At 49.9% G+C, this 25,863-nt stretch overlaps 1 protein-coding gene across 1 annotated transcript in view; it reads left to right on the top strand.

The window, feature by feature from the left end:
- Positions 1-20,385, top strand: part of FSTL1 (follistatin like 1) — a 46,082-nt gene extending 25,697 nt beyond the window's left edge. The window contains exons 3-11 of the mRNA XM_088535777.1: positions 8,741-8,845; positions 10,038-10,167; positions 10,923-10,955; positions 12,449-12,579; positions 15,023-15,141; positions 16,250-16,362; positions 17,504-17,614; positions 19,342-19,439; positions 19,707-20,385. Of these exons, the coding sequence (XP_088391903.1) occupies positions 8,741-8,845; positions 10,038-10,167; positions 10,923-10,955; positions 12,449-12,579; positions 15,023-15,141; positions 16,250-16,362; positions 17,504-17,614; positions 19,342-19,439; positions 19,707-19,751 (885 nt within the window). The 3' untranslated portion in view covers positions 19,752-20,385. The remainder of the gene's footprint in view (positions 1-8,740; positions 8,846-10,037; positions 10,168-10,922; positions 10,956-12,448; positions 12,580-15,022; positions 15,142-16,249; positions 16,363-17,503; positions 17,615-19,341; positions 19,440-19,706) is intronic.
- Positions 20,386-25,863: the final 5,478 nt, after the last annotated feature.

Genomic DNA, 25,863 nt, shown 5'->3' with positions numbered 1-25,863 from the left:
GTATGTCAGCCTGCAGAGTGATCCTGGCCCTGGATGGGGTAGGGAAGGCATTGGGCCACTTGTGGTAATGCTTGGGCAAATCCCCTTCTCTAAGGCTTTTTTTTTTCCAACCTGTCGATACCAATATCATTCTGCAGGGCCTCTGAGGCTGACTTCATTTAGGGCCTTCAGAGTGCAGGTATGGTTTTCATACCCAAATACAAAGTAATTAATAGAATTCCTCCCGCTAAGAAATATGACGCAGCTGCAGCAGCAGCAGCATCTATTCTCCTCCCATAGGACTGAATCTGCTGTGCTTGCAGCTGAAATCCCTCCAGCTGGCTTGGCATGTGCTAATCAGTCTGTGGTCTCCTGCCTCCCTGCCTTGTCAGGAGCCAGCCCTAGTAAGAAAGTTCCTGAGAGCTGAGAAGGAGCTGGCAATTTTATTGCATGATGCGGTAGAAGGGAATCCAGCCTCTGATTCCAGAAATGTTGCAGGGCTGGGTAAAAGGAAGAGTGCTAAGAGACAGTGCAGTTCTGATCATTATAGTTTTGAGGCTGTGCTTCTGAGGTTAATTTTTTTATCTGAGGGTGAGCAGCCGAGCTGGACTGCATTGCTAAATGCAATCTTGTTTCCCCATGGCAGCCTTTTTTCAGACTTGTTTGTGATAGAGGTTTCCTTTCCTCCGACTCTCTCATGTCATTGTTCCCTTTATGGGGCCTCACTGGTCCTAGCCTCGTAATGGAAAATATGAGGTTGTGGGAGCCAGAGAACAGCCATTCCTGCTAGTTTAAAAGGAAAAACAGCGGAGTCCCTGAGAGAGATGTGCTGAGCTCCGTAGCTGTTAGCAGCACTAAGACAAATTAGCTCTATTTGGTAAATGACTTTCTCCTTTTCCCTAGAGTATGAGGAGGAGAGCCTTCTGCCTCCAGTTCCTATGTCTCATTTTGTTGCTTACCCCAGCTCTTACCCACTTGCACTGGAGCACAGGAAAGTCACAGTCCTTGCCATACAGCCTACACTACACTTGAGGTCACAGGGCATGTAGAGCTTGCTCAGTCTTCCTCACCAGCTCCTGCCCTGGGGCAGACTTCTAGGTCACTGTGGCAGCTGTGCAGCACTGGCATTTTTTCCTAATGCAGGAGCCTTTCTCTCCACGTGTAGCTGCAGCCTCTGTCTGCTCCCTTCTCGAAGAGGGCAGAGCAGCCTTGGCAGGCAGTGCTGCCAGGGCAATCTTTCTTGTTGCAGGAGGATCTCAGCCATACTCATTTATTAAGCATTAAAAAGCCTTAACAGGATTGCATTTGGTTGTGTGATGTAGTAATAGCAAGCCAGTCCTGGATGTTGACTGAGAGTAGGAGATGCTGGGAAGGATTTGGGAAGAACAGAGGGTACATGTGGCTGATGACTGGGTGTGTGGGTTGGTGGACTGGGATGTTTGCTTTTCTGAGGTGGGTGTCCTGCAGTACAGCAGTTCCCAGCACTGTGTCCGGATGGCCGTTGGCAGCCTTGCATTGCAGCTGGCTGAAGTATCTCAGGGATGGAAGCTTTGAGGGGTGGATTGAAGCAGGAGAGAGATGGGGGCTCTCTGGAATGCAAGGGAAGTGATGCTGAAAGGGGAGTTGGAATCAAGGGCCTCGTACAGAGCAGGCTGCTGCAAGGGGTTGGCCCCAGGGCTGCACACCACATAGCTCAGCCTGCCCGGAGCGAGGTGGGGAGCTGGAAGGCTGTTCCGTGGAGCCGTGCAGAAGTGCTGTTTGTAGCCTGACACCCTTAGGAGCCGTGGCTGTGTCAGGGCACCGGCCATGCCGGCCTGTCTCACCTCCCACGCCTCTGGAATCTCCCCGCCTGTTTCCACCACGGCTGATAAAGCAGTGAAGCCTCCCAGATAATGGGATCCAGCTGGTTCCGTGACTCTAGGTGACCGGCTTAATGAGAGGGGCCCACAAGTAACCCCCTGGAGGGAAGAATTCACAAGTTGCCTCCCTGCCAGCTGCCAGACGCTCCGTGCAGAGCGCGCCTGCGAATGGGGCTTTGTTAGTCCTGCTCCTCACGGAGCAGCTTTGGGGCTTGGGTCAGCAGGAGGAGGAGATGGACTCCTAAAGTACTGGCTCCAGACTCCTTCACATCCGTCACAGGCTTCGTGCTGTAACCGTTCAGACAGGACTTTGTTACCCTTGATGGTGTTGTCCAATGTGCCGGTTGGCGGTTCCCTGAGGAATCCATTCCTGGCCCAGGCTTTGCCACACAAACTTGACATTTTTCCTTCTGCTTTTTAACTAGTGTGGGGGTGGCCTGTTGTCTGGCCTTCAGCCTGACAACATTTTCCTGGATGGAGCTGTAGGGCATGTGTTATATATCTCCTGAAGCCAAGGGGAGCTCCTGGAGGTGGTAGCAGGAGGGAGATGATAGTGCCCATGGAAAAGTGTCACTGTGGGACCTGAGGAAGAGCACAGATGGGGCCTGAGGTGGCCCTATAGCAGTGGCTTCAGCAATATCTGGTGACCTCTTCTTCCAAGATGGATGGCTGTGGATCACCACACAGTCCCAGCGTGAGCCTAGTGTTAATTCTGACCAGGGAGCTTGCTTTGACTGGAAAACTAGTCTTGAAATCTCGCATGGTTCAGACAGTGCAAGCCAGACACTTATCCACCCTGCAAGAGTTGTAAATAAACCTTCTAAATGGGATTTCAAGGCAGCTTGTGCAGCGTTAATTCCAGAGCCTGCAGGTGTCCTGAGGCAATAGCACTAAGAAGGAGAAATTGAAATGTTCATCTATTTATATATGACAATCCCAAGGCCAGGTTGCTTGCTTGTTTTGTTGCCAGTCTGTTCAGTTTATGCCACTGCCAGAGATGTGCCCTGTTACATTGGAGTGTTAGAGGATTGAGGGAGTTGCCGCAGGAATCAGGTCAGCGTTGCTGGGGAGGGACAGGCACGTTGCTCGTTAGCCGTAAACCGGAATGAGGAGGGGGGAGACTGCCCACCCTGCAGCAGGGAGGACTGAGGGTAACAGGCTGTTCCCTCCAGCAGGCATGGGCTGCTCGTCCGGCTCTGGCAAGACAGCCCAAGGAGCTATCCTGCCCAGAGGCACCGCCAGGTGGTGGGATGAAGCACGTGAGCCAAACGCTCTCCTAGTGCCATCTCTGTACAGGAGTTACTGAATGTCCCCAGAGCTGCCCATATCAGTGTGTACAAATACCTTAAGGGGGGATGTCAATGGGGGCAGACCCTATTCAGCAGTGGCCAGCGATAGGGCAAGAGGCAACAGGTGCAAACTGAAGCATAGGCAGTTCCACCTGAATTTGAGGAAAATCTTCTTGACTGTGAGGGTGGCCGAGCACAGGCTGCCCAGAGAGGCTCTGGAGTCTCCTTCTCTGGAGATCTTCAACACGTGCCTGGCTGCGACCCTGTGCCACATGCTCTAGGTGTCCCTGCTGAAGCAGGGGGGTTGGACTGGGTGATCTCCAGAGGTCCCTTCCAACCTCAACCGTTCTGTGATTCTGTGTAATTCTCCCTCCCAGCCCTGCAGCAAACAGGAGAGGCTCAGTAGTCAGGAGACAAGGCTTCTTGCCTCAGCTTTCCGCATCTTTGACCCAATAGCTCCAAATCTTTCTGCACTGAGGGGAAAACATTGCCAAGACAAGGGCTGAATGAAATATTAGATGTCATGGCTGGACATTGAGTTCATTTATAAATTACTCAGAGTGCTGCTTGCCAGTGCTCCTTTGGTGTGTTCTTGAGACCTACAATGTGGATACTCCTATGGAAGTCAATGTCACAGGGAATGGAAAAGATGGAATTGAATCTGAAGACAAAAGGAGGACTGGTGGAAAATACGCAGTAGCAATGCTTATTTCTCCATGTTTATCTGAGGAGAATCTACTGTTATACTGGTTATATTTGAATTGAAGGCTTCCCCCCAGCTTTAGCTGCTGTCTTCCTTGAAGAGTAACAATCTGTGCAAGTTTTGCAACTCCAGCCATCATTTTCTTGCCATTTACTTTGCTTTTTCTATGTAGTGCTCAATTTTGTATATCAGATTGCTTCCCAGAAGAGCTTTCGTTGTCACCGCTTTAGAGCACTTTGATTTGCTTGCACATCAGGCAGGGCCAAAACGCAAATCCTTGATTTTACAGCAAACAACACAGCAGTATGAATGGCTGAGTCATTTTATGGTTTTCCACAAACTGATACCAGAAGAAGAGAAAGAAGCTGAAGCTGGGGTAACTGTTGATAGCCCAAAAGCTATTTACTGAGGTCAGTAGGAGCAGGACAGCATGTACCACTTGTCCAGTGCTTTCTTGTGCGGCTGAGAAAATACTTTTGAGGTCTCTTAAGAAGAGATTTCATATGGAAGGACGTGCAGAAAGTGGTTCGGGGATGATTTTCCAAGCGCATCCATTCCTTACCTCATCCGCTTCCCAGCAGCATGGTCTGTGTGCGGTTTCATAGCGTGTGTGAGTGTGTGTAATAACAGGACTCCCTTCTGTTTCCTCCATGTGCTGGGCCACAATGGACATGCAGCCGCTTGCACAGTTCTTCTTTGCAGGTGGAAACTTGTTCTTTCCCTCAAAGTTGTTCTGTTGGTAAACTATCAACCTTTTCAGCAGACTGCAGTCACTCTCATATATCCTAGAGTCACACACAGGCCATCCCTAACGCTGTCCCTGCAAGCGTATGGAGGTGTATGTCTTTGCAAGCCCTGGAGCACCAGCACGTGGGGCTGGTCTCTGCCAGGCGCTTAGGTTGGGGACGGTCACACCAGGCATGCAGCATGGCCATGTGCCTGCGGGCAGCGCGCTCTTGAAGCAGCCTCGCCAATGCAGGCAGGCGCCACCAAGCAGGGCACCTTGGGCCCCTCCTGCCGATCCGCACGGGGCAGCACACGGAACCGCGCTCCACCCGGAACATCCGGGCTCAGACGGGCCTGGGGACGTTCCCGGCATCTGCGCTCTCCCCGGCGCTCTTTCTGCTCAAGATGCGACACGGCCCTTTCTGCTGCCCAATTTCAGATCTCTGCCTTGAGGCCCCGCTCTGCCGGTTGCCATGGCGATTCCTCACTTGCCATGGCGATTCCTCACCACCGACGTCAATGCCGCCTCTCCCACTTACAGGTGCCTTGGAAATGTCTCTCCTCCCCCTTGCTCTGTGGTGGTGATGCAGCAGCCAAGCGGGTCTCTCCTCCCCGCTGCTCTGTGGTGGCGATGCAGCAGCCAAGCGGGAAGGCGCCCTTGGTGGCTTGCAGCACGCTCAGCGCAGGTGTCCCGCTCAGCGCTTCCCTCCGGCCTCAACTGCCCTTAGGCCGCAAGCGAGAAGCCTTAGCCCATGGCAGTAGGCTCCGCAATGCTGCGTGAGCGGCATGTGTTCCCGTCTCTGTCTTGTGGACATACGGGAGGCTGCTGCTGCCCCACTGCTCTGGGCTTCTGCTCCACCAGCAGCATGGTGGCAACAAACAGCTTTGCCTGTGGTTTTGGGCCAGAGAGATGGCTGGCGAGGTTGTGCCCTGCAGAAGTCGAGGGTGAAGAGGCAGGAGCACCACGGTGCTGTGGTGGCCATTCAGAGCCTGGATGCTTCTTGGGCCCTTTGCTGCTAGCCTGCCCACCTGCTCTCTGGGTGTCAGAGCGGTGCTTGAGAGCATTGCCCCAGCTGGACCAGCCCACCTGAGCCGGGAAGAGGAACCGTCTCGTCATGGCTTGCGACATGGATGCCACTGTACAGCAGTCAGTGGTAACTCCAAGCCCTTTCCCCTCCACCTGCCTGAGCCCCTCTGCACGGCTGGGAGCGACAGAAAGGGAGACAGCAGCTCACCCAGAGGAGGCGGTATGAAAACATGCTTCCAGGCCCCCAGGCCCTGAGGTTAGGTTGAAGATGATGGCATTTAAATACATAACATACTGGAGTCTCTCTGCTTGTCACCTGCTATTTCAGCCTTTGCCACTTGCATTTTCAAGCGTTTATGCAGTAGCTGTGAGGACAGGCTATTTAATATTGAAGTGACAGCTGACGTCCTCACCTCCTCACATGTCTCCAAGAGGTAAAGCTTAAAAAAAAAAGACACCAAACATCACAAGGTTCAAGGCAAGCTCAAAATATCTGTCACAAGAAATGGATTTGTGGTTTGTTCCAGACTCAAGATTGAAGTCTATCAGCCCTGGTTCCGAGAGCCCCACCGAATTCACCCGTTCCTTCACCACCACCACCTCCTCAGTTACGCTCTAGGTCACAGAGGGGAGACTCAAGGATTAGCCCACAGCTCAGCCTGGCAGGAAGCTGTGGGAAGATGGATGGCAGCCACTGGAGAAAGAGCTCCTGCTCTGTGGTAGCCCATGAACCACTTCAGAGCCAGGCAGCTCGACCAAGCTGCCGTTGTTGCAACTGCTATCTCTGTCCGTGTGTGGGTTCACAGGGGAAAACGGGTCCTGGTCTCGAAAGAGGCAGAGTCAGTATGGGCAGCAGCAGCCGCTGGCCCCAGGCTGAGGCGCACACGGCGCAGAGGCAGGTGGGAGACGCTCTCCACCAGGTAGGAGATGTGGAGAGCAGGAGGGAGGAGCAGGGACAGGCAGCGAGTCCTAGAGGTCTGTGGCCATGTCGCCAGCTTGGATTGCAGAGACTGGCTCTTTGGCTGTGAGACTGCGAGGAGGGCAGCAGTGACCAGCACGGGCACGGTGCAGGGCTGATCCCGGGGAGCTGATGAGGCGACACGAGCTTGGCCACCGTGGCCAAGCTGCCCGCTGGGTGCCCACTGAGGCCGGCTTCGCTTCCGTCCTTTCTTTAAGTCTCAGTTCCTGAAGCAGGAGGCAGGTTTGGCATTTGGGGAGGCTGCTGCATGCCCGTGAGCAAGGAGAGGCAAAGCACTGCCACCTATTGCCAGCAGCCTGGCTTGCAAACCTCGGCCACAGGCGTTTCAAGCCGTGTCCAGCCCTTCTTGTTCTGGTCTTTGGCTCCATGCATGGCTGGGGGCTTGCTCAGAAGCCCTTTGCAGTAAATCAGCATTTAGGCATCAGCAGTGCAATTTAGGTGCGCGAGTGACCAAGGCGGTTTGCAGTCTGGGAGAATTTATTTTGATTTTCATCCTGCTTTTTGCAAAGTGATTTATTCTCCCTTTCCTGTCCGAAGTTGTGTGAAGTTGCCCTGTGCAGCAGAGTGCTCATATTGCTCCGTTGCACTCTCAGAGGAACAGCCTTCCTCCCAGAAGTGCTTAGATCATTTATCCATCTCTCCACAGGAGGCAGCTACAGGGATACAGATGTTGCAGAAAAGGCAGAATGTCTTTTATAGCTCAGAAACTATACGTGATTTATCAGCTGGGAAGAAAAAGGAGGGAACGGAGTGAGGATAATAAACTGTATTTATGAGGTGAGCAAACCTGGAAAGTGTTGTACGTTTCTGAGCTGAGACCGTCATTTTTGAAAATACCTCCTCAGACGGGATGACTGTGCAACAGGCCAACAGAAAACGTATTCTGAAGATCAGGGCAAGTTCATTCAGAAAATGATCTGATTTTTCTGTCACTGTGGGCAGTTCAGTGAAGAAGCAAATGAGTGTGTAATTGTGGTTTAAAAGCGAAGTAAAAAAAGGGGGAGATAAAGAAGCAACAGGAGAAAAATGCATACTCCACATTTGTCATTATATATATCAGTAACACTTGCTCCTCTGCAAATTCTGTTCTGGTTTGGTCACCTACTTTCAAGAGTGTTCAGTCTTCCGCCTCCAGTAAAAAAACGCTGAGAAAGCCAAATTACTAGCTTGAACAAGATACTTAACTATTAGGTGTCAAATGTAATACGTAATGAGGGTCACAAAGGAAATTAGTGACAAAGCATGAAATTACACCTAGTCTCTAAAGTACAAACCTCAGGAACCGTCTCCTCTTTTAAGAGCGTAAGTAAAAAGAAACATTAAGCTGATAAAAGCAAATGGTGGTTTTATCAAAAGCATGATTAATCTGTGGAATTCTGCCCTGTTATCTGCCACCAATTTGGGAATGCAACAGGGCTCGAGAAAAGATTTGACAGTTACATGAACCAGAAGAGTGCTTGTGATGACCTTGGCTAGGAGGAAACTGTAAAGCTTGCAGATCGTGCCTCGGGGCATAGCCAACCACTCACTGTCAGGAGCCAGGAAAAAAAAAATTCTCTGTGAGAAGGTTACAATATAATCATCTGTGTCAGTGTTTCTTCTTTTGAAGAATGTGATCTTGACCAGTGGAAGCAAGATACTAGGCCACATAGCTTTGTGAAATGTTTTGTGACTGGGGCATTATCTGATGCCTCGTGGTGTTTTCTTTCTCCTGTTTGGTATTATACTTTGGAAAGTGGGGGTTATATTCATCTCCTTCCAGGGTTATATTCATCTTTTTCCCAAATGTTTCAGCCAAAGATATTTCTGCTCTTTACCCAGTGTGAAGAATTTTGAAGTCAGTAATCCTTGACAACAGGGAGTTTCTTGCCATTCTTGCCATTAGCACTAGGTTTTCTTATGCTCATGTTTGCTTCAGTTCTCGCCGGTGAATTTCCTGGAATGACCTCAAGGACACTCTCCTTTGCTGGGGCTGCAAACCCTAGTTTTTGTGTTTGCTCTTGTTTATGGTCTGAGCTCTCCGTCTGTTGTAGTGACATCTTTCTTGTTCTTGTTTTGTCATGTGTGTGTTACTAGTGTGATGCCCTTTGATCCAGGCTAAAGGTTTTGGGTTTTTTTTAAGCTAGGTAGTGAATGCTGACTTGACATATTCTATGTCTCTTCCTTCGTGTCTTGCAGGAGGAACCACGGAGCAAATCCAAAATCTGTGCCAATGTTTTCTGTGGAGCTGGACGAGAGTGTGCTGTGACAGAAAAGGGAGAGCCAACCTGTCTCTGCATTGAGGTAGGGAGGCAGAAGAGCATCTGCATCTGAGGAAGGCATCACAACACCCCCGCTCAAGGCTGGGTTCACGTCACTGGAAGGGCCCCATGACACGGTGGGGCTGGAGGCCATCAGGGGCAGCTGCAAATTCAGAATTTTTTCAAGCAGTTGGGCTTATAGCTGTCCTACTCACACAACTGCCTGGAGTCTTCACCTGCAGGGACAGCTTGGCTAGGGGCCTCTCCTGTTGGGAGAGCCTGGTAGGGCATTGGTATGCAAGGGGTGCCCTGCAAGCTTCAAGACAACCTGCTCTCGCTGGAGTCTTGTTTGAGGAGATTACAAGCACCCCACTAAAAATCAGCTTCCCTAAAATTGAAACAATTTTGGCAGAGCGCTGTGAGGATAAATAGGTTTGTCCAGCAGGGAGCCTGGGATGTGCTGAAAAGCCTCTCCCAGCTATAAAGCAGCAGTCTCCTACTGCTGCGCTCTGCCCTGTGCTTTCACAGCCATTCCTGCCGCGCCTCTGGAAACGGGCGTGCGGCTCTTTGCTCCCACTTCCCTCAGACTCTGCAGCTCAGACACTGGCAGCCTGGACACTGGAAAGTGAAATGCCTCTTAACAGAAAAAGAGTCTAACACTCTGGCCTGCCTTGCCCAGGCTGGCCGAGGCACAGGAAGGAGGTGCAGAGCACAAACAGTGACGCTCAGCTGGTGAACTCTCGCTCTACCGCAGGCACCTGCCCTTGGTTGCCAGCCTATTCTGATTTCAGTGGCAGAGAGGTGGAGCAGATTCTGCAAGGAGTTGCGACAGAGTTGACCTGCAGGTGCAAACAGAGGTGCCCAGAACATATTCAGTAAAACATTTCCAGCAAGGCACGTCCGTGACACGCAGAGAGGCAGATGGAGGTTTACGCTCAGCGTTTATTCTGGGCTCTGATTTCTCTCTACTGTGTTCTGATTTCAGGAAGGCTCCTGTATGATGATGGGGCTAGGGCTGGGATAAGGAAAAGCCTCTGAATCAGCACCCATGGGCTCCTCTGACCCTACAAGGGTTTTTCTGGGGTGGGAATGGGAGTGCTCAGCTTGTTCCAAACACCTTTGGGGACAAGAGAAGGTTGCAAAAGTTGAGCTGGCTTGATGCTGGGACTCACGTGCCTCTGTCTAGCTGTGCAGAAAGGACAGGTACAAAACTCTCTTACCTAATTCTCTCACAGCAATGTAAACCTCACAAGAGGCCCGTGTGCGGTAGCAATGGCAAGACATACCTGAACCACTGTGAGCTGCACCGGGATGCCTGCCTCACTGGCTCCAAGATCCAGGTGGACTATGATGGCCACTGTAAAGGTAACCCCATGACAGAAAGCAGCCAGGACTGGCTGCTCCCTAAGGTGGGTTGGGGGGAAGCTGGGAGCAGAGCATGATAATGTGGCCAGCAGGGCAGGTGCATTACCCGTCACGGACCTCTCCCACAGTAAACAAGCAAGGGAAACTAGGAAAACCTGGGAAGAGAAGCCAGGTTCAACCAAGAGCCGACATTGTCAGGCAAGTTTATGATGATGAAGTAGGTCCAAGATCAAGCCATGAAGTCAGGACAGAATCAAGGCTGGTGATGGTAATCAAGGTTAAAGCCAAGGAACAGCCCAGTGATTGCCATTCAAGTCCATAGTAATGAAGCAGGTCTGACATCACGGTAGGAAGGTTGCCTAGAGGTCAGGGCTTGGATCATTAGGATCTGTGGCCAGGTGTAGACTGCAACACAGCTAGAGATGGGCAAACCTGCATTTCTAAAACAAGATCTAGGGGCCCAGGCATGATTTTAAATGTAGCTCTTGGGCTGATGGGTAGAGTATGTGGGTGGAGACCACCGATGAAGTTAGTAAGGGACGTTATGGTCCATTAGTGCACTTAGGGTCCTGACACCCTGGCTGTGCTGGGCTCTTGGAGCTATTGTCTGCCTGTGTTGTGGGAAGCCTAATAAGTAGTTTTTCCAAAGGTTCCCAGGCTCCTCTGCTATTGCCCATGTTTCAGTCAGAACGGGAAAAAGCTTTTACTGCTTCACATAGCATCATAAATGTCCTCTTCTGTCTTTCTGTTAACAGAGAAGAAGTCTGAGAATCCAGCTGCAAGTCCAGGTGAGAAGCCGTCTCCTTACTTTGCTGGGGCCTGAATATGTATTTAGGAAGAGAGGCAGGAGGAAGGTCTTCTGGGGCAGTTGCATAGCTCTGTATAAACGTGGCTCCTCTGCACTGGCTGTGGCAGGGTCTGAGTTGATAAATCAACTATTTATCTGATTGCCATTAGCATTATTGTCCAACTCTGTACTCCTGATAACCTTTCATTGTTCATGTGCACCTCTCCTGGGCTCGGCCCTCCGCTGCAGGGAGGGCCTAGGGACCCTGTGTAGGCACAAGGTGAAAAGAAACCAAGTTTGCCCCTGTGGACCCAAGCTGTATTAATTGCCCAGGATGAGGCAGGAGACAGTCTTACAGAGCTCACTGGGGATTCGAGACATAGTAATTGTGGAGCTGCTGCCCCCAGCTCGAGGAGCACTCTTTTAAAAGGGGACTTATGCTTCAGGAGTGGTTAACAGGTAGGCCCAGGTACAGAGAGGCAACACTGGATCATGACGCCTCCGTTGGTGGGAGGGCAGGAGGTTGGCTGAGGCATCTGTCCCATCTACCAGCAAGTCTCTGGTTCCTGTGATTGGCTTCCTCCCTTATCCTTTCTGTGTGTTTTTAGGCTATGGATTTGGGGGGCATGGCCTGTACTACATAAGGGGACATTTTCTGTCCAAGGCTGAGTGCTGAAGCTCTATAATCATTATCCTTCGTGTCCTAGGACAGACGAGAGCAAGCCCTTGTGGAAGCCTAAAACAAAGGACCATGTCAGGGCACAGCCACCACACCAAAGTGGCTGAGGGGAAGTTCAAAATTATTCTTTTTTACATCTGTCTGTTTGGCTGTGACTGCAGCAATTGGGTTTGGACGGAGATCCTTTGTGTGTGCAAGGGTCAAAATTCATACTGCTTCCTCTTCTGACTCCATTTACCTGCAGGCAGATGTGACGGCTCACAAGACCTAGGCTTTCAATTTCACTTCTAAATACAAAGTTGGGTCCTAGCACACGAAGTGATAGCCACGTAGAGAAATCGTGGACTGCAGAGCACAGCAAACAAACATAATTTAAACCCATCTAATTTCCAGTCTAAGTGGGCAAGCCAGGGCTTTGAAGAATTAAATCTCCTGAAATATTGGGCTCTAAGCCTGGAGACACTGTCCAAGGCTAGTCAGCTGCCTTGCTCCTTTATTCTCGGAGCTCTTCAAGCCAAGATGAGTCAGCTGGTTACTATTCCACAAGCTTCGAGGACTGGAAGACAGAAGGGGGAGGTGAGAGTGTCGTTTGCCATCCTTGCCACATGGTGTCACCCACAGTCCGTCCGCTGTTCAGCACATGGCTGCTCTGCTTTGATCTGGCCATGGCTCATTTCCAAGGACCAAGGGGCCAGCAAACTGCTATCATCAGGACTGCCTGTTGGGTTTTTATTTCCAGTCGTTGCACTGTAGTCTCTTTGCCAACTTTGTTTCTCCCTTCCTTTCTCTCCCACTACCCCTTCTTTCCGTGACAGTTGTCTGCTACCAGTCGGACAGGGATGAGCTTCGTCGCCGTGTCATTCAGTGGCTGGAAGCTGAGATTATCCCAGATGGCTGGTTTTCCAAGGGCAGCAACTACAGCGAAGTCCTGGACAAGTATTTCAAGGCAAGGAGCATGAGGCTTGCCTCAGAGGCCAGCAAGTATTTCTTGCTCTGTCACTGCGAGACAGCTGCCATGTCTTGCGCCAAGAGGCTCCAGTGTGTGACGTGCCAGTAGTGATGGGGGCCAGAGAAGTCTGATATATCCTATAGCATCATGTGCTGTGAGCTGCCTGCAGCAACTGCTGCCAGAGCCGCTCGCACAGCCAACATGAAGCTGAAACATCTCTAGCTCCCGCTGTCTGGCCTGCCCTGTGGAAAAGGGGGAGGGAAGGGCAAACATGCCTGAGGCAGCAGGAAGGACCAGTCCCAAGGGACGGGAGAGAACCAGGGGAGAAAGGGGGATGACAGTGTTGAAAATACAGGAATGAGGGGCAGAGGGAGGAAAAAATAAGAGGCAAGCTAAGGAGGGAAGAAGCTGTACTGGTTTGGTGCAGAGACACGTTTTGGGGTGGGAGGTTGTTGCTGATCCATTGTTCCAGGCAGTCCCAAGGCTATGGAGGAGAGGGAATATTTGGGGTTTTGAGGAGGGGTCTCTGCTTGGGAGGAAGATGCCCCAGTTGGGGCAGAGCTGTCAGTCCCCAAGCCCTGTGCTAAGAGGGAGTAGCCACAGGCAGGGCTCGCGCCTCGGGCAGGCTGGTTGCTCCTGCCTCCGGGCAGCCAGGCCCCCTCCTCTGCTCCCCACCCGAGCTGGCGGATCACACGCGCCTGCCATGCTCCTGCCGCATGTGCCGCGCTCCCTCCCCCTCGCCGCCTCCTCCAGAGACCTCCCCCCGCTCCGGGCGGAGCAGGTGGGGGGAATGGAGAGAGCGCTTAAATCAGGAGCTGTTGACAGCGAGAGATTAATGGTGCCTGACGGGAGGCAGCGCTGCAGTCGCCTTTGCCATGGCAATGGCACCCCCTGGTGAGGCGGGCGGGCTACCCCCGCGCTCTGCACAGCGCCGCAGCCTCCATGGCCATTAACACTGGCGTCTTCTGCAGAAACCCCTTGGGAGCCTTCATCCCTGCACACGCAGGTGCTGCTAGCGCCCGAAAGCGGCGGTGTCCCCACAAGCGGGGCTGTGCGGCCCCTTCGCTGCACACAGGCTGCTCCCGACAGCCTCTGCAGAGCCGCGTGCGGCAGCCGTGGGCTCTGCGCATGGCCACGGTACAGCCCGGCTCGGCCCCCACCTAGGCCCCAGGCTGACAAAGTCCTGATGAAATTCGGGAGCTGCCCTCCCTTCTCAGACTGCTCATGCCCAGCACAAGCAAGTGGAGGGTGAGGTGAAGTTTTTCCCCATGGGCAAGGGTTAGCAGGTGTGCTGTCTCGCACATAAGATCCTCGTTCGTGTGGGTCACTCAGATGTGAGGCACACATGTGGGAACTGCAGACCTAGACCTTGAAAGACATCGTGCCAAGAGGAGTTAGGCCAGTCATGGGAAATTGCTCTGTTTTGGACGACCTCCGATGGGGAAAGTAAATGCAGACGGTAGCCTTGAAAGACATAGTAACAAGCCCAGCTGAATCTGGGTGATTAAGGGAACAGTGGCTACTCTCAAAGGAAATAGCAGGGGAAAAGACTCTAAAATCTTGTGGAAGTTGAAGCATGTTAACGAGGCAGTTACACACAGAGCTGTTTTCCTTGCCTTTCTGGCTTCTTCCTCAACCATGTCTAGATAATAGCAACCTGTGTCTCTCTGGTAACACTGCGCAAGGAGACACAGTAACCTGCCACAAGTCACACACCAAAAGTCATCCAGCATCTCTTACAGCAGCATGTATACAGAGCTCATTCTTTCCCTCACTGCAATGCAGCTGTCTCCGAGGGGGCTCGGCAGCTCATGCTGAGTGCTCAGCCCTGTGATATGACAGCCCCAGACAGAAAAGCAGAATGCAATTACTGCACTGGGAGGGCAGCCAGGACTTGGGGACTAAAAATCCTGTTCTTCCATGCCAGGAATCCTATCAGAACCTCCCCAAGTTAGTGGCAAGACATTGTGCTGTTGCATTAAAGTGTTCCTTCTTTAGGATTGGCAAAAAAATAACTGCCTGTGGCATTTCTTTTTATCACAGCCACAGTGCAGATACAGCTTTGAATTTGGATGTGTATGGGAAAGTTGATGCCTTTTTGAACTCAACTGGTGTGCTTTATGGCAGGATGTACAAGGAGGCTAAGGGCTGGTTGGAAGAAAAAGAAGAAATGGGTTAGAGACATAAATCAAGCAGCAGCGGGAGGTAAATAAGAGGCAGTGTAGTTTATCAGTGAGCTCAAGGCTATGATCACCTCTCCCCGTTCTGACGCTAGCATGTATGCGTTGCTGCTTTTCTTTGAGCCTCTGCAAAGCAGGGATGATTCAACATGTTTCACTAAAGCCTCAATGATGAGAAGTGCATTTAGAAGAGGGGAAATAAAAGGCTTCCCTGAACTGTTACATCAGACCACCTCACATCTTTCTGTCTTTCCCTACAGAGCTTTGACAATGGTGATTCTCGCCTGGACTCCACTGAGTTCCTGAAGTTTGTGGAGCAGAATGAGACTGCTGTCAACATCACCACCTACATGGACCAGGAGACCAACAAGCTGCTCAGGTGGGGCGGTGGGAAGGAGGCCAGAGGGAGAGCCAAGGGGCAGATGTTGTGGGTAGTGGCAGCTGCCCACTTGTGGAATGAAGACGCCTATGCATAACACCAATCTGCACTGGCATGAGCCAAGATGCCTGTGTTCAAACCGACTTCTCCCCTAATTAGACGTGTGTGCCACCAGGCAGGCCCACCCTTATCCTTCACCTTAGACTGTGCATTCCTACCCTCTTGCACTGAATCCGGTGGGAGTGCAGCCAAAAGATGAGTCGTGTGATGGAAAACTTGTCTGCTTTTTTATTTCCTAGAGGTTCAGTTTTCCAGCAGACCTTCCTTGCATAGGTGCCTGACTGGTAAATCCGGCGCAAAAAATAAGATGGTGGGAATGTGTGGCCAGGGATTAGGGGGATAGCAGTGGGAGAACAAGCTTGCAGTAAGAGCTGATGAAAGCATCACATGAAAACGTAGCTGGAGAGTTTTTCCCTTTTTCTGTGTGTATCCGTGTGTAAGAAACACTGAAGAGAACAGGCTGCTTGTGGGCAGGCTATGCTTGTGTCTGTGTGAGAGTACATAGATGTCAGCAGAGCGATATTTCTGCTGCCTGATTCTTTCTGAATAACCCCCACCTTCTCAGCTCTTCCCCAGCCAGGAAGTATTTTGTATGTGTTTCTCTTTTGTCTATATCCAGTGAGTTGTTTTTGTCTTTTTGTTTTTATATATATACAAAAGCTGTATCTGTCATCTTGAAACCTTCCTGGTTATTACTGTTTTTCCTCATCTGTACTCTGAAGATGGTAGAGTAGGGACTAGTCTGGAACCACCATATGCAGAGCCTGCATCTGTTTCACACAGAATCACAGAATGGCTGAGCTTGGAAGGGATCTCTAGAGATCATCTAGTCCAACCCCCCTGCTCCAGCAGGGACACCTAGAGCACGTGGCACAGGGTGGCATCCAGGTGGGTTTGGAAGATCTCCAGAGAAGGAGACTCCACAGCCTCTCTGGGCAGCCAGTTCCAGGGCTCTCACAGGAAAGAAGCTCTTCCTTATATAGAGATGAAACTTCCATTATTTCAATTTGATTCAATTTGTTTCAATTTGTGTTTCAATTCCTTTCAGGGGACTCTGTGTAGATGCCCTCATCGAACTGTCTGATGAAAATGCTGACTGGAAACTGAGCTTCAATGAATTCCTCAAGTGCCTCAGCCCATCCTTTAACCCACCAGAGAAAAGTAGGAACTCCTCCCTCTTACTGGGGAACCAGTGGGAACTCTCAAGAAAGGAGGAAGGACACCAGCTTTAAGCCCAACAACCAGCTCCATTCCTAGGGTTCTGTTAGCCTGCCCCTACCTCCTGCCCTGCAGCACCCCTTGTTCTCTGAGCCTGGGACTGACCAAAATCCTCCTTTCTCTGTCTCAGAGCACCCACAGATCTTGTGATGAAAAAGGTATGGGTTTTAGAAGCAAGGACGTAGGTCAGGTGGGTAAGGTATGCATGGAAGGTCAAGGCACATATTTAACAGTGTGGAGAAAAGTCATGTGAGGACTTCATGTCTGAATAACTTAGGAAAGTCAAACCCGAGCAAAGTCCTGCTGTGCTCTGCCTTTCACACAGGCACCCTCCCTGGTGAATGTCTCAAAATTCGCTACCCTTCCAGACCGTGCCACACTTCCCTTGGAAACAGCTGGCTGCTGGGCTGACTAAGCATTCCTGGCCATTAATTCGGGTGTCTTCTCGGGGATGCTTGCTCCTGCCACCCAGATGGTGCCGGGTTGCATCCCGCTGTAGTGGCACCACGCTGCTGACACAGGCGATGCTCCTCTGGGAATATGGAGTTGAACTGTCTGCTTCCTTTTTCAGTGGGAAGCTAGGGATGTTGCAGCCCTCCCTGAAAACATGATGAGCTGATTTTCACCTAACATGAGATAGGCCCTTGAGTTAGGCCTTGGTAGGCCTCTGAGTTAACTACAGAATAAAGTTGTGAGAAGGCCTATGTGCTGAAATGAAGAAGCTTTCCAAGTAACCAAGACATTTCACTTTGGAGGTTCTCTCATATGTATAACAAATCGGGAAATTCAAGCAAATCTAATGTTGAGATTTCATTTGGAATTGAGAAATTGCAATATATTATTTTGAGCAAATCAAAGTGAAATGTTTGACTTTCCCCAATGTTTTTTTCACTGATTTCACACAGTAAATTCAAGATGAGTATTTTAGCCCTTATGTTCCACCAGCAACTGTAATCTGTGGACAGGGAGAAGCAGGCTTCTTTGAGAAAGTTCTTCCTCCTTCCTCTCAAAGTATCTCCAGAGCTTGTTCTCCTCTGCCAGCTCTGTGTCTCACAATCCCTGCTCTTGTTTTGTACCTCTCTAGAGTGTGCTCTGGAAGATGAAACCTATGAAGATGGAGCAGAGACCGAGGTGGAATGCAACCGCTGCGTCTGTGCCTGTGGGAACTGGGTGTGCACCGCAATGACATGCGAGGGTTTGTTTGCTCTCCAGAACATTGTTTTATTTGGTTCTGTACAAAAGGGATTTTTACTTTCTAGGCTTTGCAGCGTAGCAGCTGTCCAGATCTCTTCTCTCTCCCATTCTTCCTAAGACTGTATGAGAGTAGCTTTTGCATCACCCTTCCTGTGTTCCAGTTTGGCCAGAACCCAAGCTTGTTCTGTGCCAGAGATGAGAAAGTGTATTCTTGAGTTGGGGGAAATGCTGCTGAGGGTTGTAGGTTGGGTTTGGTGTCAGGAAATTTCAGCCCCAAATTTTCCAGACTAGAGCTACTTTGCATCCAGCTGCCTTGGGGTATACACAAACCAAACATGTGACTGCCTACAACCATATGTGTAGGTGGGGAGCGAGTTACCTTCCCTGTATGTGTGTCAGTATCTCACAGTATCTGTATTTACAGTATCATAAAAGAGGTCCTGCTCGCCCCAGACAGGAAATGTAAGACATAAGCCAATAATGTCAGGAAAATACCTGACATTCTTTTAATAAAAACCCTAGAAGTAGAAAAAATTAATGGTGATGGGACTGAAGAGAGGTAGTGTTTATATTAAGGCAGGGTTGTTGGTTTATCTGTTGGTCCTCTGGAAGGACCTTTTTAAGCTCTCTCAGCTGTGGGAAGCCCTGGTGGGGTTCTGAACCAAGGCTCTCCATTCTGCCTTCTCCCAAATGTTTAAACATGCTGGACTTTTCCGAAAAGCCAGGCACACCCTGCCGATACCGGGCTGCCTTCTCCTGGCCTTCCTCCCTAGAAGCAGGGCCTTTGCTTGAGCTTTGTTGGCAGCAGTGTGAGAGCGCACATCTGTAGCCAGGCAGTGTTTGCCAGCCTGGACATAAAAGGAGTGAGGAAAGTGACAGGTATGAACGAGTTCCTTTCACAGCACCTGGCAGTCTGCAGCACACCCTCCGTGATCACCCCGTCCCACATTGCTGGGAACTTTTGGCTGCAGTAGCAGGAACCCACCTGAGAGAAGATCATTGTAATGCAGTACCAAGAGCTGCCTCTGAGGTATGGGCAGGTCTCGGGGGTTAGGTAAGCTATTGAGAGACTTATTTTTGCTGCTGGCTTGCAAACAACTATCAAAGTTGCCATGCAAAACACAGTGTTGCTGCCTCTGTGGCAGAAGCATGCAGTCGCACAGGAGATCTTTCACTTTCTTCCCATGTCGGGGAAAAAGCTGTTGTTGAGGGGATAAACCAACAAATCAGATGGGTGAGAGGCATCAGCGTGGTGCACATGGCTTTGCTGTGCGAAATTAGTTCTTCGTTAAGCATCAGTTGTCACTGAGCCGCCATTTATTCCCTGCAACAGACCTGAATAAGCAGCTAAATGGAGTGCTCTGTTTATATTCTTGTCCGCTACGAAGTTTAGTTTAGCCAGCCAAGATAATCGAACTAAAGGTGCCTCTTTTAAGTAACAGTAGAGGACAGCAGAATGAAGCCTCTTCCTTGTGGTTTTATTTGTTACCTTAGGGGAGGGAGGTGGGCAGGCTGGATACCCAGCTCCTGAAGTGCCAGGCAGCCACATTCCTTTTCAAAGAAGATATGGCCAGCACTCCCAAAATCTCCTTAGCCTTGAGATAGGCTGTGGTCTCATGCAGCCTCAGTCTAACCTGCCTCTTCCGTTCTCCTCAGCTCGCGCTCTGAAATCTGCGCCCCCCCATTTCTGTTTGAGTTCAAAGTACTGAACTCCATTTCTGTTTGCAGGGAAGAATGAGAAGGTCCCTGGTCAGAGACGGCAACCTGAACAAGACCTGACTGAGGAGGAGCTGGCTAGATATGTTCAGGAACTGCAGAAGCATCAGGTAAGTGTGAAGCTGGGAAGATCTGCTTACATGAAGTGCCTCCTCACTAGAATTCCTTCTGTCTCTGTCACTTGGAGACTGCCTGGTAGATAGGGGAGCACCTTATTCTGCAAAGAGCAGTCTTCCGTGTTGTCCATGGAGACAAATACAGGTGTGTGGCTTTCAAGGAAGTCAATATTGACGCTGTTTGTGGATGGATAAAGACTCGGGGGAACTGCAAGTGCCTTTGCAGGTGCAGAGCTTCATTTCTGTGCTCTCTTCCTCTAGGAGACGGCTGAGAAGACCAAGCGAATGAGCACCAAGGAGATGTAAGGGGCCTCCCCACAGGAGGAACCCAGGAGGAAGGGCCCAACCTGCTGCCCTGTCCTCCAGTGCTGATCTCAGTATGCACAAGTGTCTGCTACAGTCGCCCAGTCACAGATATTTACATTGTATAGCAATGGGTTATTTGTTTTGTAATTCACAGAGAAATGGGACCAGGGAAGGGGAGCACAGCCCACCTGTTCAGGGAGCTTCATTGCTGGGGCCTTGGAAGGCTGAGAGCTCCCCCAGTTCATTGTGGGCTCCAACACAACAAGGTTCCTTTTGACCTCATCTCGCTCTTACTCCCTGCTCTCTCCTTAAAGGTGCTATCGTATTTTTTCGTATCACATTCACGTGCCGACTCCCCCTTTTGTTTTCTTTTGTTTTGTTTTTTTATGACTTTATTTCCTAAGGTAGTAATTCAGCTTTTGTATGTTTTGTAGCTCTAGATCTTTCAAGAAAACCCAGCTTGTGGGGTTTTGTTCCTGCAAGTGCTGTAATGCCCATGCATAGATTGCCCATGCAATTTTATCACACTGCACTTAGCCACACAAGCAACACAAGTGACTTGTGAGCCCGACACTACAGGGTATTTCTCAGCTGGGGATGACAGTGGCCCTCATGAGGAGAAGAGATGGGGCTGGATGTAATTAGTTTTGCCTGACACAGATCGACACTGCAACTCTCTCTAGCTCTTGCTGCCTTGGCCAGCACTGATCTTGTGCTCAGAGTGCAGAGTCCATGCACAACCCTCCCTAAATCACCCAGATGGAAATGCCAGGTAGTCTAGAGACAGATGGATTGGGCAATCCCATTAGCAGGGTGTTTTAAAAGACGTAACTACATAGAAAACTGCTCAGCTGAAGTCTGTGAGGTTAACTGTCTTCCTGGGTCTCCTTCGACGGCTGGGATAATGCAGCAGCATCCTTTGGTTCCAGGGCTGGGTTTGGAGTCAACGCTCCAATCTTCATTTCTGAGGCTTTTCACAGTGACTCCAATCTGACCATCTTTGGCAACTCTTGCATCCCTTCCCGGGTCATTGTTTTCTGGGCTCTTTTGCATTGGTCCTAGTTAAGAATGTAATGATCTTTATTTGCCCATCACCTCTCTAGCCTCAATCCCTGCTGGTTCTCTCCTGAAGTTGGAAGATGTCTTTTCTAGTGCTTACACAAGCAAACAACCCGTTTCCACATTCCCTTCATGCCCCTGCTGTTTATCCCAAGCAGTTGCAGATACCCGGAATTGAGGGGACTGCCTATTACTTCGATCTTCCCGATCAAAAACAATTTCAGCGTTTTTTGCCAAGGTATTTTGTGGTCCTTACTGCTTACTCAAGCGAAACTTCCAGTTGCATCAGCAGAAGGTTGTTCCACTTGAGCGAGGATCAGTAGGACTGGTGTCCCAACCATCCCCCTAATGCACAGGACTTGAAAAGGCAGAATGAGCTTGTGCCTAGCAAGTGCAGGAGGAGAAAGCTTGGTGCCTGCTATGGTCTGGCTTTTGCAGTGGGGATCGATCCACCCCACCATGCTCAGAGATCCCAGCATAATAAATACAAAGAGGGTCTGCTTCTTCTCCCACGATAGTCCAGATTTGGACCAGTGCTATTGCCTGTGGAAGTGAGGAAAGCCAGTCCATATGAGATGAGGGGAAGGCTGAGTTTGAGAGCTGAATAGCACTACACTGGGAACAGGTGTCAAGAACAAGTCAAGAATAAGTGGCCAACAAGAGTCGAGCTGCTTGTGTTCTCTCATTCCCACTGGTGGCGCTGGAGGAAGTGGTTGGTGGAACAGGAGCATCCCTTAGACATGCCCTCACTCCTCCCCAAAGGCATGAGTCAAGCAGCTTCGTATGCTGATGCTGGAGTCACAGGAACACTGTTAATAAATGTTTTCCTTTATTCCAGTCCTATTCTAAAAGAAGTTAGCTGGTGCCTCCCAGCTCACTTCCTCCCAGCTTGGATCATTAAAGTGCCTTAGAGAAAACACAACAAATTGCCTTAAAGGCTTTCCCTGCATGGGAGCAACGTCTTATTGTTCAGTCAGGAAGATCTCCAACAGGGAGAAGTAAAGCGTGTGTAGGTGAGGGTAGCTAGTTCATAGCTGAAGTGCTGCTTTAGGTTGCGATTCCTCAATGCCTTCTCTGGTCGGCTTCCTCCCTGCTGTGGCTGTGAGGTTGGCAGCTGGGGTTACGGGTTCTGCGTTCCTGTGTAGGGTGGGCAGCTGCCTCGTGAGCAAGCCAGGCTGAGTCCTCTGAAAAGCCATGCAGGGTAACTCCAGCGTATTCTGCGGCAGCAGGGTACGAGGGCAGTGAACTGAGGCCTCCACGGGGAAACTTGTGCAGCCTCTTCCTCCTTCTGACCTCAAAGGGAGAATACAACTCTGGAGAGCAATGCTGTTTCCAAGGCTCTGGTAACCCAGCAGCACCTGGGCAGCTTGCCTGCCCGCCCGGGGAGGGAGGGCAGCCTCCAGGGAGCTGTGCCCAGCGCAGGCCGGGCTCTTGCTGGCTCCTGCGGGGTGCGTAGGCTGGTGAGGAGGGGTGTGCTGAACACCACGTGTACCCCAGCACAATGGCTGTCGGACTGCAAGGGCAGGGAAGGCTTTTTCTTTTTTTCGGAAAACCAGATTTAAGGAAAAAACAAAAATCTTCCCACTCCTCTGTCTATATTCCCTCCCGTACGTGTGTGAAGTTTATCAGTATTCTGTAGGTTTTCTTAGTGCACTTATTTTACTTGATTTTGTAATTTTTTTTGAAGCAGGGGGGATTGGATATTACTGCCAAATAAATGAAACAAAATTTTAAAAAGTGCATTTGTTTTTTTTGTTTCTGAGTGTTCACTACAACCTTCGTGCTTTTTCTCTTGCCTCCCCCAAAAATAAAAATCCTGTCTGTCTGCCTGTCCGACAGATCCATCTGCACTCCTGGGAACAGACCCTACCGCACCTGGCAAGTGTGAGTTGACGTGGCTGCTGGTTTCTTGGCTCAGAGAGCACAGCGGCAGGGAGATTTGCAAGGACTCTGCAAGAGAGCAGAGTTGTCAGTTTGCCACGGGGTTGCTCTGTGATCTTGCTGAGCAAGTGTCTGGCCGGCACCTCTGTGTGCTACAACATTCGCTGTCAGCTCTCTCAGCCTGGCTCATGGGTGCCAGGGAGTGGGGTGTCAAGGGCAGCGTGGACGCTTGCGCTGTGTCCCCTCAGCAGCAGCAGAGATGCCACAGCTCACACCTGAGGGAGATGCAGCTTGGAGAATTGACTTCTGACATACCAGAAGTGGTGACTGTGCAAACAGCCAGCTGAGGGTAATGGATGCTGGCGGTGCACTCCTAAATGCCTCAGCTGTGCCAGGCTTAGGTGAAGTTTCTCTGTGGAAGTATCCCCAGGTGGGGCTTCTCTGCCAGGAGATCAGTTTCTCCTCTGTCGAATGGCGCACCACTGCTTTATTTCATGCTCCTTTTCAGCTTGCCTACCATTTCCCATCCGTGTGACTTCAGTCTTTCCTTAATTCTCCATGTCAAAGTTCCACCACATCCCTAGCACACACTGCCAGCTCCTCCCCAGCTCCCTTATCACAGAGGCTCCGTGAACACCAGGACACTGCAGCCCAGATGTCTGGGTGTCCCCAGGGTCCTCTTTTGTTCTCGGCTCTTGCCTGTCTGCATCTTGTAGGAGCAGGGTATTTCTGAGGTAGCAACAAGTCTCCCAGATTTTAGACAGAAGTTGTCTACCATTTCTTTCCCCATGCACGCAAGAGCCTTTTGGATGGAGAATGAAGCCCATGCCTCATTTTCTGGAAAAAAAAAAATCTTAATGGAAACAAAATCCCCACCTACTGTGTGGTTAGCTCAAGGCAAACCTGTTTGCTGTCACTTAAGCAGTTCTTCACTTACAATTTCCACTTGTTCTTTCCGCTGCAATTAGGTATTCTGCATAACACACTTTAAGGCATCTTATGAAGCCCTATTAAAACCAGGGAAATTATCTTTGATTCACTTTTAGCAATACTCATTGCCCTCCGCTTCTTTCCCTGCTTAACCCTCAAATATTTTAAGGGACAGTTCTCCTTGCCCCAGTTTTTCTCTACCTTCCCAAAAGGCTGTCTTGTTTCTATTGTATTATGCCTGCCTGAGGGAATAAATGTCTCTGGTCCACTGGAGCCACTAGGCCCATGCACCTACACAAACACACGTATGCACACGTACATGTCTCAACCAAGAAGGCTGAAGTTAGGCTCTTTACTAAAGAACCCTCTGGGGATTGCTTGAAATGTTTCCTCACCTGCACTAGGTGTTCCCTTTTTGCCCCAGTTCGGGTGAAACCTTTGAAACCCATGTGATATCAGGTGGCAGGACAGCCACCAGTCAGCTAGGCAATTTCAGGTTGGAGGAAGGTGCAAGTTATCTGGAAAACAGGAAAAACAATCAGACATATCCCCCACCAAAAAAATAAAGGAATGAGAAGTAGCCGTTAAATAAAGATCAGGCTAGAGTTTTACAGTCTGCACGCTTGATTTCTGCTTCTTCCTGCAGGCTGGCACCTAGGATGCAGTTCTGGATAAAAAGCCTGTTATGCCAGTAGAGTGCAAGCTGAAGGTGACTTAGGGTCACATGGCCAAGAAAAGAAAAAAAGCAAACCTTTTTTAGCATTTTTACAGGGCACAGCCTGTAAAACATGGAGCAATTACTCTGTTCCATGCGGCATCAGGGAGGCTTTTGCTGGAGCACTTTCTAGGCAGCAGCTTTCAGGAAAGAGGTGTATCAGACGGAAAGAACTCAGAGACATGCAAAAATAATGAATGGTCTTGAAAATATGGCGTGTGAAGACAGATCAGGAACTTCAGGTATAACTAAGAGAAGAAGGAGGACTTCTCTAAATGTCCTTGTTTCTGAACCCATGGGATAGCAAAAGAATGGAAGGTACTTGCTTGAGGTTTCACAGTCTCCTTCTCCAAAGGTCTTTTAAGATCACACTAAATAAGCAACTATTACGAACAATCAATGTGTAGCTGCTCTTATTCCAACATGGGAGAACAGACTGGTGAGCCTACTGAGTCCCGACTGAGTAGTTAGAGCCACCTTTGCCCAATTGAGTCATGAAACAGCTTTTCATGGCGTTGTATTACATGAACAGAGCCTCTTTACATTCCTCTCTCGCACAACTGTACTGGATTTCACCACTTTGCTGTGTGAGATCTTCTGCGCAAATGCCAGTTCGAAAGAGCAGAAGGTTGGGTTACTTTGTTTTAGGTGATATGCTCCTTTCAAAGCTATTAAAAAAAAACAGTGTGGCTTCTCACATGTTACTTTTTGCATCATAACAAATAATGCCCAGATAACATCTCTCCCATATACCAGCTGCTGTGTATGAAAGTCTTCAACACAAGCATTCCCTGGTCATTCTCAGCTTTAAAACAGGCTTATCTCCCGACTTATTTTCTGCTGTGGAATTTCCCAGGATTTAAGGAAGGAATGAAGTAAAGCGTAGCTGCCAATTTGGCTACATGGCATTGTAAATACTTTATCTTGTGCATACTTACTGCAGCTAAGTGATTTTAGGGGGGTGGGAGAGAGGAAGTCTGCTCCCCTTCGCTTGGGAGGAACTCATTGCAGCACTCCCTTCCTTGAAGGCTGGGGACAGCTATGGCAACCCATGGCTCTCAAGTGAAGGAGCTGTCCCTTTCTATGTTTGTTTTAGAAACCAGGTGTTCTTGCAGCATCCAAAGAAATATAGGTGGACCATGAGTTTTGTCCATGATATTCTGGACACCTTTGAACACAGCATCTTTGCTATTTCAGACATTCTTTTTAAACTCTTGGTTGGTACAAGCCAACTCTGGTTTGTCTGCATTTCTTCAGCTCTAAGACGACAGAGACTTTTGCATAAATAAAGTGTTTTGAGTGGGAGGGAGACCACCCTATGCATCACAGAAGCAAAAGAGGTCTGTTCTTTTAGCCTAGACTTTGCCAGGGCAAAAGTTCCCCTGGGCAGGCAATCTTCTCACCTAGTCACACATTGCTGCTGCTTCTTCCAATATGTGATTACTGATTACATAGCTTTTAGCCTGTGACCAAAGGGCAATGAACTGAAATCCAGAACCTCAAGTTACTTGCTCTTGGAGCAGTGTG

Source organism: Tinamus guttatus, unplaced genomic scaffold, assembly GCF_059628265.1.
Source record: "Tinamus guttatus ecotype Peru unplaced genomic scaffold, ASM5962826v1 Tinamus_guttatus_pri_ptg000646l, whole genome shotgun sequence".
NCBI lineage: Eukaryota > Metazoa > Chordata > Aves > Tinamiformes > Tinamidae > Tinamus > Tinamus guttatus.
Note: the sequence above shows the minus strand (reverse complement) of the source record. Positions and strands in the feature narration are given on the sequence as shown.